The 11,930-nt window shown below is 34.1% G+C and overlaps 2 protein-coding genes across 2 annotated transcripts in view; one reads left to right on the top strand and one right to left on the bottom strand.

Annotated features, from left to right (window-relative positions):
* Positions 1-6,579, bottom strand: part of LOC111701346 (inosine-5'-monophosphate dehydrogenase 1) — a 34,973-nt gene extending 28,394 nt beyond the window's left edge. The window contains exon 1 of the mRNA XM_023472599.1: positions 6,562-6,579. The gene's annotated coding sequence lies outside the window, so the exon portion shown is untranslated. The remainder of the gene's footprint in view (positions 1-6,561) is intronic.
* LOC111701338 (calcium-transporting ATPase type 2C member 1) overlaps positions 417-11,930 on the top strand; it is a gene marked incomplete at its 3' end in the record, with an annotated part of 23,600 nt that continues 12,086 nt past the window's right edge. Inside the window, 6 exon segments of the mRNA XM_023472587.1 lie at positions 417-437; positions 1,252-1,256; positions 8,378-8,487; positions 9,558-9,654; positions 10,293-10,352; positions 11,156-11,248. Of these exon segments, the coding sequence (XP_023328355.1) occupies positions 417-437; positions 1,252-1,256; positions 8,378-8,487; positions 9,558-9,654; positions 10,293-10,352; positions 11,156-11,248 (386 nt within the window).

Raw genomic sequence — 11,930 nt, 5'->3', positions numbered from 1 at the left:
CTGAACCTTGAGTCTTTTCTCCATACCTGAGTCAAATTCTCTGAATCCTTGAATCTTCTCTGAACCTTAAGTCTTCTCTCCATACTTGAGTCTTCTCTCAATCCTTGAATCTTCTCTGAACCTTAAGTCTTCTCGATCCCTCCTTGAGTTTTCTCTTCATCCTTGCATCTTCTCTCCATCCTTGAGCCTTCTCTCCAACCTTAAACTTGAGTTCCTTGAGAACAGAGGATTTGCGTAGGTCGAAAAATACACATCATTCCCATCATTGAGTATTGACAGTTACGGAATATAATTCCCGGAAGACTGCAATTGGGGTATATAGGTTCGGAAGCCCTATGGGGACGCGCACAGCCGCAAATAGGTTAAATGAGGTTCGGAAGCTGTGCTAAGGAGGTTGCCTTCCCTCCCTTGAGTGTATGATAATTCAAAATGCTGTTGTTGCACTCCCTCACTGTTGTGCCTGGAAACAGGTTTTCTAATTTTGTTATCATTATTCATATCCCCGTTAGCACATCGCCGGAACCAACCCCAGCCAATCCTATATCGACAATTTTCATTTTCAATTTCAAACACTTGTAAGACATTAGACAAGAGAAGTACTTGTTCCTCAGAATCGATAATAGTAATAGTATAATTAGTATAATGTATACGTGTTCTTATTCATAGACCCCGTAAGATTATGCGGCCTAAGGGACTGTTAGCGTTATTTAAAGTAACCCCAAATTCAAAGCTACTGGTACCCAGCTTCTGATTAAGTTTGAATTATGCTTTAGTTGTTCATAAATTTTAGTTTTAGTTTTTGGACTACTCCAAGGACCCCTTTTGGGGGTGTAGAAGGAGTTACAGTGCAATGGTTAACAATCATAATAAATCTGCATTAGAAGTTTTTTTTGTGATTCTTCTGATTGTAAAAATAAGGCAGATTTAATGCATGTAAGTATGAATTATATAAAAGATGGGTTCTCTGTTTTTTTTAAAGGTATCTCATTTTTTAGCTTATAAATTAAATCCTGAAATTTTTTTGATATTTTATCTTTTTCTTCTTGCTTCATTCTTTGAAATTATTTATGTTTTTTTTGCCATATTCCATCTAATGCATATAAAAACCGTTTGGTCTGTCCTACAGAACGATTTCAGTACCCCCCCATCAATTTTGTGCATGACCACTTATTTTTCAGCAAAATTTTTATTTCTTATTATTTAAAGGTTAGGTTTGGTTAAGACGATTTCTGGGCTGAGCGCTGCGGCTAGGAAAGGCTAGGGGGCTGGGCGCAGCAGCCACATGACCAATTATATCCATGTGTCACGTATGAGATTCATGTACGAGATTGAAAGGGGGGGGGAGGTCCAAAAATCGTTCTCTAGGAAATTACCAAACTGTTACTGTCGTCATTAAGAACATTCAAATTATACAAATTTTGGTTAAGCTTGAAAGAGGAATTCATCATATCTGAGTTTAAAACTGATAACAGAGCTTGAATCTTTAATTCTAGAAGGAAGATCATTCCACTTCGAAATCACTCGCTGACTGAAAACCTTAGCCCAGTACTATTTTATATTGTTCAGGACCAGGATTCAGGGTTTACCCTGTAATGGCTGTTCATGATTTTGATCACCTGGATCATGTTAAACCAAACACGCTGACCCTCTAAAGACTAGATTTAACTCTTTAACTTATCTGCATAGGTTGCACAAGTTTACCCAGAAACCATGTTAACTGCTTCTTTTTAAATTTTACAAAGGTTACTTGATCAGATTCAGACTAAGGAGCCCATAAAGGAGTGCTAAATACAAGGAGGCATTGAACATGTTGTTTATAAAGGTTGAGGAAAAACTTCTTATCCCTGAAGTGAACATTTCTTGAGATTTAACCAAGAACTATGTTAGCAATGCAGCACTTGCACACTGAGTTGATGGTTTCAGTGTTGTGTGATTAATAATTCCTTTTATTAAAATCTAGATATTTATTTACGTATCATAATAGTTTACAAGATTGTTAATATGGATTTAACACAAAACTTTCTTACGATATTTTCATGTACATACAATTATAAATCGATAAGGTCGAAATTTAATTTTAACAGATACATTTATTTTCGTTTTTTCATGTCTGGATTGCTGGTAAATTTATATTCAAGTATTGGTAAAGCAGCAGTTCAAGAGAAAAAACTACATTATATATTAAAGGATAGCATACTTTTATGAAATTTGACTGGGAGATACTAAAAATACAGTGTGTGTTATCTCTTATTGGAAAATTCTACAATTAACAGTGTGCATGCTTTCACATAAACATACACGGGAGCGAGTTTCCATTTTTACATTAAAGAAAATTATTGTGAGCTTCATAACAAGGAACATTGACTGTTCCTCGTTAATATTGAGGCTACATTTTTAGCGAACATATGTTAATTCGTTAATATCGAGGCTTCATAAGCAAGGTGAAAGAAGGAACACAATAATTAAGAAGTATACGAAGGAACATAATAATTAAGAAATGTACTAAATTCGAACATTGCTGGTTCGTCTTTAATAATATTGAGGCTTCATTAGCAAGGTGTCCGAAGGAACGTAATAATTAAGAAATATACTAAATACGAACATTCATGGTTCATCGTTAGTATCTTTTAAGCCAAAAAGCAATTATGTTAGCTCTTTAGTATTGAGGCAGCATATTTTATGCAATGTAATAACTAGGATCATTGAGGTTCCTAGATAACGTTTCATCTATATAAACATGGATGGTCGACAGAAAGAGAGAGAGACAAACTCTTCGTTGTCCCCTTATCTTGTGTCATCTTGGTTTCTCGGCGTTGCATTTTGTCGCCATTTTCTGCTAGTTCCGGAGGCGTTTCAGTTCTGTTCATACGTTTTTTTTTCCGTTGAGAAGTGCAGCTCTGAGATCCGCCAGATCCGAGATCCTTCTTGCAGTCATCTATCTACCAGGTTTCGGTTTGACATTATTTTTTCGTTGAGAAGTGCAGCTCTGAGATCCGCCAGATCCGAGATCTGTCTGGCAGTCAGCTAGGTTCCAGGTTTTGGTTTAACGTTATTTTTTCGTTGAGAAGTGCAGCTCTGAGATCCGCCAGATCCGAGATCCGTCTCGCAGTCAGCTAGGTTCCAGGTTTCGGTTTAACGTTATTTTTTTCCGTTAAAAATAATAATAATAATAATTCCAATGTCTTTTTCTTGATCTCAAGTTAATAAAGGCTGGTCATTCATCTAGTATGTGTTTAATGAGTTGAACGACCAATATGCATACCTATGCACTTGTTACTATTTAACTGCATGCCCCACATGTCAGCCCACTCAACAAGTTTATCCAAACAAGATTGCAGTGCTGCAGCATCATCTGACCTTAGAATTGTTTTTGCTAGTTTGGTGTCATCAGCAAACTTCCAAATAATGTTAAGTTAGATAGATACAGTGTCAAGGTCATTAATTTATACTAGGAATCCAAGGGGCCAAGGACTGTACATTGTGGGACCCCTGACTCAACATCACACCAATCAGAGGATTCTCCATTTACCTTAGTTCTCTGTTTATGGTTTGTAAGCCAGTTCTGAATCCATGTTAATGTTTTACCTATGACAGCATGGGACTTAAACTTCTCTATTAGTTTCAGCCTCGTCACTTTGTCAAATGCCTTGCTGAAGTCCAGACAAATTACATCTAGTGGATGACCACTATCAAACTCTTGGGTTACAAATTTCAAAAATTCCAACAAATTAGTGGTGCATGACTATTAGACATAAGATCATGCTGGGTATCCTTAATGAGCTGATAACAAATAAAATGATACATAACCTTGTCTTTATTAATGGATTCCATCATCTTACATGGAATAGAGGTTAAAGAGACAGGTTTACAATTCTGAGGTAATTTTTAAGAGCCCTTTTTAAAGATAGGTATGACATTTGCATATCTCCAGTCGTAAGGAACTTCACCTGTCAAAATTAATTTATTGTATATCATTGCTAATGAAGGAGCTAGAATGTTACTGAAATCCTGGAGAATTTTGGCTGTGATGTTATCTGGATCTGGAGAGGATCTAGGTTTTAGTTTCTCTTTCACATCATTAGCTGTAAATAGAATATTATCAACAGAACTAGCACTGAAAAGTGGCACTACATCTGGTACATTGATGGTGTCTTCCCTGGTAAACACTGAACCCAAAATAGTCATTGATGCCATTCCAGCATTATCAGTAATAGTATTGTTTCCAGATTTCAAGGGGCCTACTAACCTCGGTTTTGGTTTTAATTTTCAGATAGTAGTAAAATAACTTTTTGTAAAGGTTAATTGCAAGATTTCCATATGCCTTTTTGAATTTTTTTCAAGTTCTTTAAAGTTTCTGAAATCTGATTCCTCTCTAGATTTAGAATACTTAATCCACAGATCTTGGTTTTTTTTACAGCGCCTCTTAATATTTTTTGTCATCCATGATTGGTTACCACCTTTACTTCTCCTGTTCTTTGGTATAAACTTGTCTGATACAATTTCAAGAATTGATTTGAACAGATCCCAGGCTTCTTCTGTATTTATACCTTCAAATTCCTCCGTCAAGAAATTAGTAAAGAACTGTTGTAACCCAACATTGTCAGCATTTTTATAGTCATTAATTAAGTCTTCACCACCAGAACTAATGGGTTCAAAAAACATTTCAGTCAGGATAGATGTATGATCACTGTTACCTACATTCCAAAGACTTTTAACACAAATAACACAATCCGGACAATTTACAAAAGCTAAGTCCAGAGTGTTCCCTATAAATGTGAGAAGGAAAATCAACTAGTTGGGTATAAAAGTTTTCTTGTGATGCTCGTATAAGATTCCTTCCTTTTTTGTCAGATGTGCCCAATTCCCAGTCAATATTTGACAAGTTGAAATCTCCAATTATTATGGTGAAGATTTAAACAAGTTACAAAGATGCTCAGTATTGTTTTCAAAAGAATTTGGTGATCTGTAAACTAGATAAATTGACATTTTATTCCTTTTTTCTCCAATAACATCAAAGATACAGTACTGATTAAACAAATTTGGAGATACCTGAGTTTTAATAATGAGATAATCCCTTGATTAGACAAGAATACCTCCGCCAATTCTGTTATATGTGTCTGAGCTTACTTTTATGGTGGTTTGCAGGAGACCTCTTGGTCCATGGTGCAAACGTCTTTGGTGTCCTCTGGAAACTGTGACTTCTCCGATAAGTTATTCATCCTGTGTGACTTCTCTGATAAGTTATTCATCCAGTTGCTGTGTAACACAGTTCCTAATAGCACAGAAAAGTAGTTTAGATGGTTATTTCCTTCAATTTAGTCTTAAAACTGGTTACATTCTTTGACTCCTTGGCGTCAATTGGTAAATTATTCCAAAGGGAAACCACTCTGACAGAAAAGAAATTCCATCTAATATCTGTCTTAAATCTTGTTGCGATCAGATTTTTGTTGTAGGAAGTATTTCTGGTAAATCTAGTATGCTGGTCATCTACAGTACAAAACCAAATAGACGGGTTGACTGTCGAAACCGTTAAGAATCTTAAAAGTTTGCACTAAATCATAGTGTTTCTGACAGATCTCAAGGGTTGTCAGACCAAGTTTAGTCAATTTTTCTTCATATGTTTTGCTCCTTAGTCCAACTATCATGTTAACAGCTCTTTTCTGAACTCTCTCTAAGATCTCTATGTTACCAACTAGCCAGGGTGACCATGCAGGAATAGCAAATTCCAAGTGACATGGCTTGCATGCCCAGCAGTGGGGAACACCTTTCCCCTCAAGCTCAAGGATAAGGTTTAAGACTCCTTCATCCATTTCAGCAATTTTTTTGTGGTACTAAATGTCTCAAAGTGAGCATTTTATTGTACCACTTTTGCAGTGTGCTTTGCAAACAAAACATAATGTATCTCCAACAGCTATGGCCATTATTTCTATTGTTTTTTTTGGCTCACTAGAAAATAAATTTTGGATTTTATCCACTGACTTTATTAAAGTTCTTTAAGCAAAGAATTAGCCCCGACGGCAAGGCTAAGTCAAAGTACAGCTACTAAATGGCTTCGCTGTACCCTACCAAGAACACAAAACTAGCACAATATTTTTCTTTTTCTTTCTTTTTGCTTTAAAGTTTTTTTTCTTTTTTTGTTCTTTTTTATACTTGGTCTTATTGATATATTAGAGGGAGATAAATAACTCCTTGCAATTACTTTAGTCCATAATATCTTATTGATATATTAGAGGGAGATCAATAACTCCTTTCAATTACTTTAGTCCAGAATAGTCTTATTGATTTATATTAAAGGGAGATAAATAACTCCTTGCAATTACTTTAGTCCATAATATCTTATTGATATATTAGAGGGAGATCAATAACTCCTTTCAATTACTTTAGTCCAGAATAGTCTTATTGATTTATATTAAAGGGAGATCAATAACTCCTTGCAATTACTTTAGTTCAAAATATTCCAAAGCAGAATAATATCTACTTCAACGACACAGCTAATAATTTGTATGATTCACTTCCTGGCAAACTAGATGGCGCCCTGGACACCCATTCTTTTCTAAAAACCTCTTTAAAAAGTGAATCATGCGGAATTTTGTGGGGTCGTTTTAAAATCAATTATTTTCAATTATGGTTTCTCTGCAAAAGTGACTTGTGCATTGCTACTGCAGGAAGATATATAGGAATATCAGAAAGCGAACTAAACAATTTGGCCCACATAGACAATATGTTTTACTTTATCGATCTGATCAAGGTAGTAAAGTCCCATGGTGAATTTACGTCTTTGAGGGGTAACCTTTCGTCAGCTTTATCTGAATAACTCTTAACTCTTTTTTAGCTTGGAAATCAGTGCTTAGGATCCGGATCCGTTGGATCCGCAAGAATTTGGCTTCCTGGATCCGGATCCACAAAAATATGCGGATCCGCGGATCCGGATCCAAGGGGTAAAACATCAACCAAAAACTGAAAAAAAAAACTTTTTTACTCCTAAACCCCAAATCTGAACTTTTGAAAAAAAGAGACAATAAAAATTTCTTATTTCTGATTGGTTCATCAAGTTTTAGGATAAAAATAAACGAAAAAAATTAAACAAAAATTTTTGAAAATTATTTTTTGTTAAAAAAATTCAGTAAATATTAAAGAAATGACCTGGATCCGGATCCATTTTTTCCAGTGCGGATTCAGGATCCGGATCTGGATTTGCATCAAAATTAAATGGATCCTAAGAACTGTGGTAAATCAACATGAAATTCTGAAAATTGTTATACAGAAAAACCCTGATTGAAAATTATCAATTTTCGGTTGGAAAAAGCTAAAAAATCTGATTCTTGATCTGGCCATGGAATGAAGGGTACCATTGTGAATGATACATGCCACTCTTATATTCTATAAGTAGAGGGCCACTCAGCACTACCTATACAGACAGTGTCTTGGGGGAGAGAGAGATTGATAAAGTACCAGAGAAAATAAAAATTTTGTAAAAATTGATATTTTCTTTCAACTTGATTTCAGATTATTATTGTAAAATGGAATTAAATTTATGAAACTAAATGAGGGGGGAGAACGGCTCAATGAGGACGGAAGGCGATATGTGGCTCAATGATTTTCAGGCAGCGACCATTACAATTCAAGTAAGATTTTTAAATTTCTTTCTAAAAAAATTGTTTTTATAATTTTTTAATGCAAAGCAGATTTATTTTTGGTCCTTCACTCGCTGTTCTTTAATTATTTATTAAGATTAGTGGAAACAAAGTGACATGTGATTGAACAGATATAATTTTAATGTGTTTCTATTGTGTTAAGGTATTTTGTTTCAAGAATAATATAATTTGTTTTCAATTAAAGAGAAATGTTTAAAACCGGATAAATCTGGATATTTTGATTCTGTATCAAACCAATTAAAGTAGTAAGCTGAGAAGGATCTGAATTTATACAAAGCTTTGAATCTATGAATATATTTTATTATTATTCTCAAATTTTTGTCTGGGTTTCTTTTAAATTTCTTAAGAAGTCCTAGGAAATATTGATAAGGAATCAAATAACATTGATAAAAGACTAAAATAATGAAAAATATTTGAATTTGTTTTGGAGGGGAGGGGGGGGGGGGCGTTGATTTCAAATGAAGTTTTCCGAAAAAAAGGGTGTCATTAATTTTAATAAAAAGTTAATTTTTAATGATAAAGAACCGCTGAACTGTGTTATGAGGGTAGCGGAAACATGATAGGTTGAATGATATTAGTGAAAATAATAATAATAGTGAAATTTAAATATCATGAATACACCTGTTTATATTAATTTTATTAACTGTCTAAACTCCAAACATTCTTTTTTTTATTTATTTTAAATTTTTATTTTAAAACATTGATTTATAAAAAAAATTTAGATACAAGAGTTTTGGTTACAACGAGCTTGTGGTGAGCAAGGAAGACCCAATATGGAAAAAATATTTAGAACAATTCAAGAATCCGCTTATAATACTTCTTCTAGGATCAGGTTAATCCTTATTCTAATCCTCTAATCCTACATCTTAAAGGATCAGATTAATCCTTAATTAAATGCTCTTTTTATACTTCTTTTAGGTTCAGATTAATCCTTAATTTAATCCTCTTATCCTACATCTTATAGGATCAGATTAATCCTTGATTAAATGCTCTTTTTATACTTCTTTTATGATCAGATTAATCCTTAATTTAATCCTCTTATCCTACATCTTATAGGATCATATTAATCCCTAATTTAATCCTATTATCCTACATCTTATATGATCAGGTTAATCTTTAATTAAATTCTTTTTTTATACTTCTTTTAGGATCAGAATAATCATTAATTAAATCCTCTTTTTATACTTCTTTTAGGATCAGAGTAAATCCTAATTTAATCTTCTTATCATAGTTCTTTAAGAATCAGATTAATCCTTAATTTAATCCTCTTTACTACTTCTTTAAGGATCAGGTTAATCTCCAAAGTAATCCTCTTATCCTACTTCTTTTAAGATTAGGTTAATCCTAAATTTAATTCTCTTATTTATTTCTTTTAGGATCAGGAAGTTAACCTAAATTAAAACCCTTTACCATTCTTCTAAGATTAGGAAGTTAATCCTAAAATTAATCCTGTTATCATACTTCTTTAAGGATTAGATTTTAATCCGTTAATTTCGTTTGAATCCTATTATTTTTCTTTATAGGTTCGGCTTAAATCCTTTATTACCATTTTAATCCCCCTAAGGATATTTTGGGGATAGGGTGGAATCTTTCTTTTTCTTATTTTATACTTTTTTTACCTTTAAACATTAATCTCAATCTAGATTTCTCAGATCAGGTTTCAAGTCCTGAAAGTAAAACAATTTTATTCTGTTAGTTCAATCATTATTATGAAATATTCAGCCAGATTACTCAACACTTATATAATTGTATACCCCCCTCGCCCCCTCCTAAACTATTTTTCATTTTCAAATACTTACATATTTAGCTATTTGGACCCTCCTAGCTTATTTCAATTCGTAATCTAGCATGATGATACACATCTAAAAAAAAATCAAATTTCCAATTTTTATTTCTTTTTAGCTGCTGTGAGTTTGATATTGCAGCAGTTCGATGACGCTGCGAGTATAACACTTGCCATCGTCATCGTCGTTACAGTTGGATTCGTCCAGGAATACAGGTACACAGTCGTCTTCGTCCATCTCATTTGTTATTGTTCGTTACAGTTGGATTCTTCCAGGAATACAGGTACACGGTCGTCTTCGTTCATCATATTTGTTATTGTTCCTTACAATTGGATTCGTCCAGGAATGCAGGTACACGGTCGTTTTCGTTCATCTCTTTTGTTATTGTTCCTTACAGTTGGATTCGTTCAGGAATACAGGTACACGGTCGTCTTCGTCCATCTTATTTGTTATTGTTCCTTACAATTGGATTCGTCCAGGAATACAGGTACACAGTCGTCTTCGTCCATCTCTTTTCTTATTGTTCGTTACAGTTGGATTCGTCCAGGAATACAGGTACACAGTCGTCTTCGTCCATCTCATTTCTTATTGTTCGTTACAGTTGGATTCGTCCAGGAATACAGGTACACGGTCGTCTTCGTTCATCTCTTTTGTTATAAGATCAAAACATTTAAGTAATATTGTTCTGATAGAATATGTTTTGAAAGAGGGGAGGGGATAAAATTTGACATTATATAGTTTTTTTTAGAAATTTTACATAAATCTCAAAAAAAAAAAAAAATTCAATACGGCGACGGGTTTCGGGGGGAGAAATCATAGAACAAAATATTTACCCCTTGATTATCTTGTGTAGGTCTGAACAGACTCTTGAGAAACTTAAGAAGCTTGTTCCCCCAGTCTGCACTTGTATCAGGTATATTTCTAAATATTTGATCCTTTCTTGGAGTCATATTTTGATCAGTTAAATTCAAGTGTAAAATGAATGAATGAATGAAAGGATGAATGAATGAAAGGAAGGATGAAAGGATGAATGAATGAATGAATGAATGAATGAATGAATGAAAGGAAGGATGAAAGGATGAATGAATGAATGAATGAATGAATGAATGAATGAATGAATAGGGTATCCCCTCTGGGTTCCCATAAAGCTTTAAACTTGGTTTGATTTTAAACCAGAATTTTGAAGGGAGACGGGGGGGGGGGGGGCATGACACAATTCTTACCTTGTGGATTGTTAGTTCAATAATTCCATGATTTTCATGAATGCTGAATATTGAAACAATAAAAACATTTTTGGATTTCTATTAATAATATAATCACATTTATTATTATTACAACGCAAACGCAAATAGGGAAAGGGGATAATGGATTTACTTTGATAGATACCGTTAAAGGACCTGGAAGTATGATTTCAAGTGACCCTTCATGCAAATATGACAATGCCTGATTGAGAGCGGTTTCCTTGAAACCTTTATTTGATCAATGATGTGGAAGATGTTGTCGTTTTTCTAGGTTTAAAAGTGCTTAATTCTATCACTGTCGATATGTTTTCGGCACAAGAAATGCGTGGTTATGGTTATTGTTATTGTTATTGTTATTGTTATTGTTATCGTTGTCGTTGTCGTTGTCGTTGTCGTTGTCGTTGTCGTTGTCGTTGTCGTTGTTGTCGTTGTCGTTGTTGTTGTCGATATCGTTATCGTTATCGTTATTGTTCAGGGATGGAAGAGAGGAGATATTTGAAGCAAAATATTTGGTTCCTGGAGATTTGGTTATACTTACTACAGGAGATAGGGTTCCTGCAGACATACGGTTAGTGTACTTTGCAAGAGTAAAGATTTTCTCATCAAATTATTTCCCCTGCTTTCGAAGCTCATTTTTTTCTGTAGATATGAATTTTTTAGGGTTTTATTCTCTGAATTTTGGAAAATAGTTGATATTTGGGGGTGGGCATGGCAGGGTATTTTAGGGGGTCATGGGCCGGCCAGGGGGGTGACTGGTTTTTGTCACAATACTCCTCTTAAAATGAAATTGTCTCGTGTTGCGTGGTGAGAATGGACAGCGGACAGCATGAATATATTCTGATAAACTTTTCATATTGATATATAATTATTTCAAACCTGCAATATATTTAGATGTCGTCTTTATTACAGCGAGCTATTTCCGAAGAAAAACATATATTTTATAGCAAAAGTACAAGAAAGCACAGCGGTTTCGAGCTAATCTAAACATATAAATAGATTCTAACAGTCGTATAAAAAAGATTTATGAGCACTCCAAAACCTTGATTTAGTCAGAGTGGCGTGTTGAAAAATCCTGTTTTAAGGGTTTTCAATGAAATACCGGAGTTTGGTAGAAATTCTTAACTAAAACATAACATTTAAACAACTTAGAGACTTCTCTCAAAAAAATTCTTAAGCTGCCAAGCCTTATTTGACATAAATAAAGGTTTATTGAACAAATTCATTCATAAATACCCAACTCGGGGGGGGGG

The sequence above is a fragment of the Eurytemora carolleeae genome, unplaced genomic scaffold, assembly GCF_000591075.1.
Source record: "Eurytemora carolleeae unplaced genomic scaffold, Eaff_2.0 scaffold26, whole genome shotgun sequence".
In the NCBI taxonomy this organism is placed as follows: Eukaryota; Metazoa; Arthropoda; class Copepoda; order Calanoida; family Temoridae; genus Eurytemora; species Eurytemora carolleeae.
This window is presented reverse-complemented; position numbering and strand designations above follow the sequence as displayed.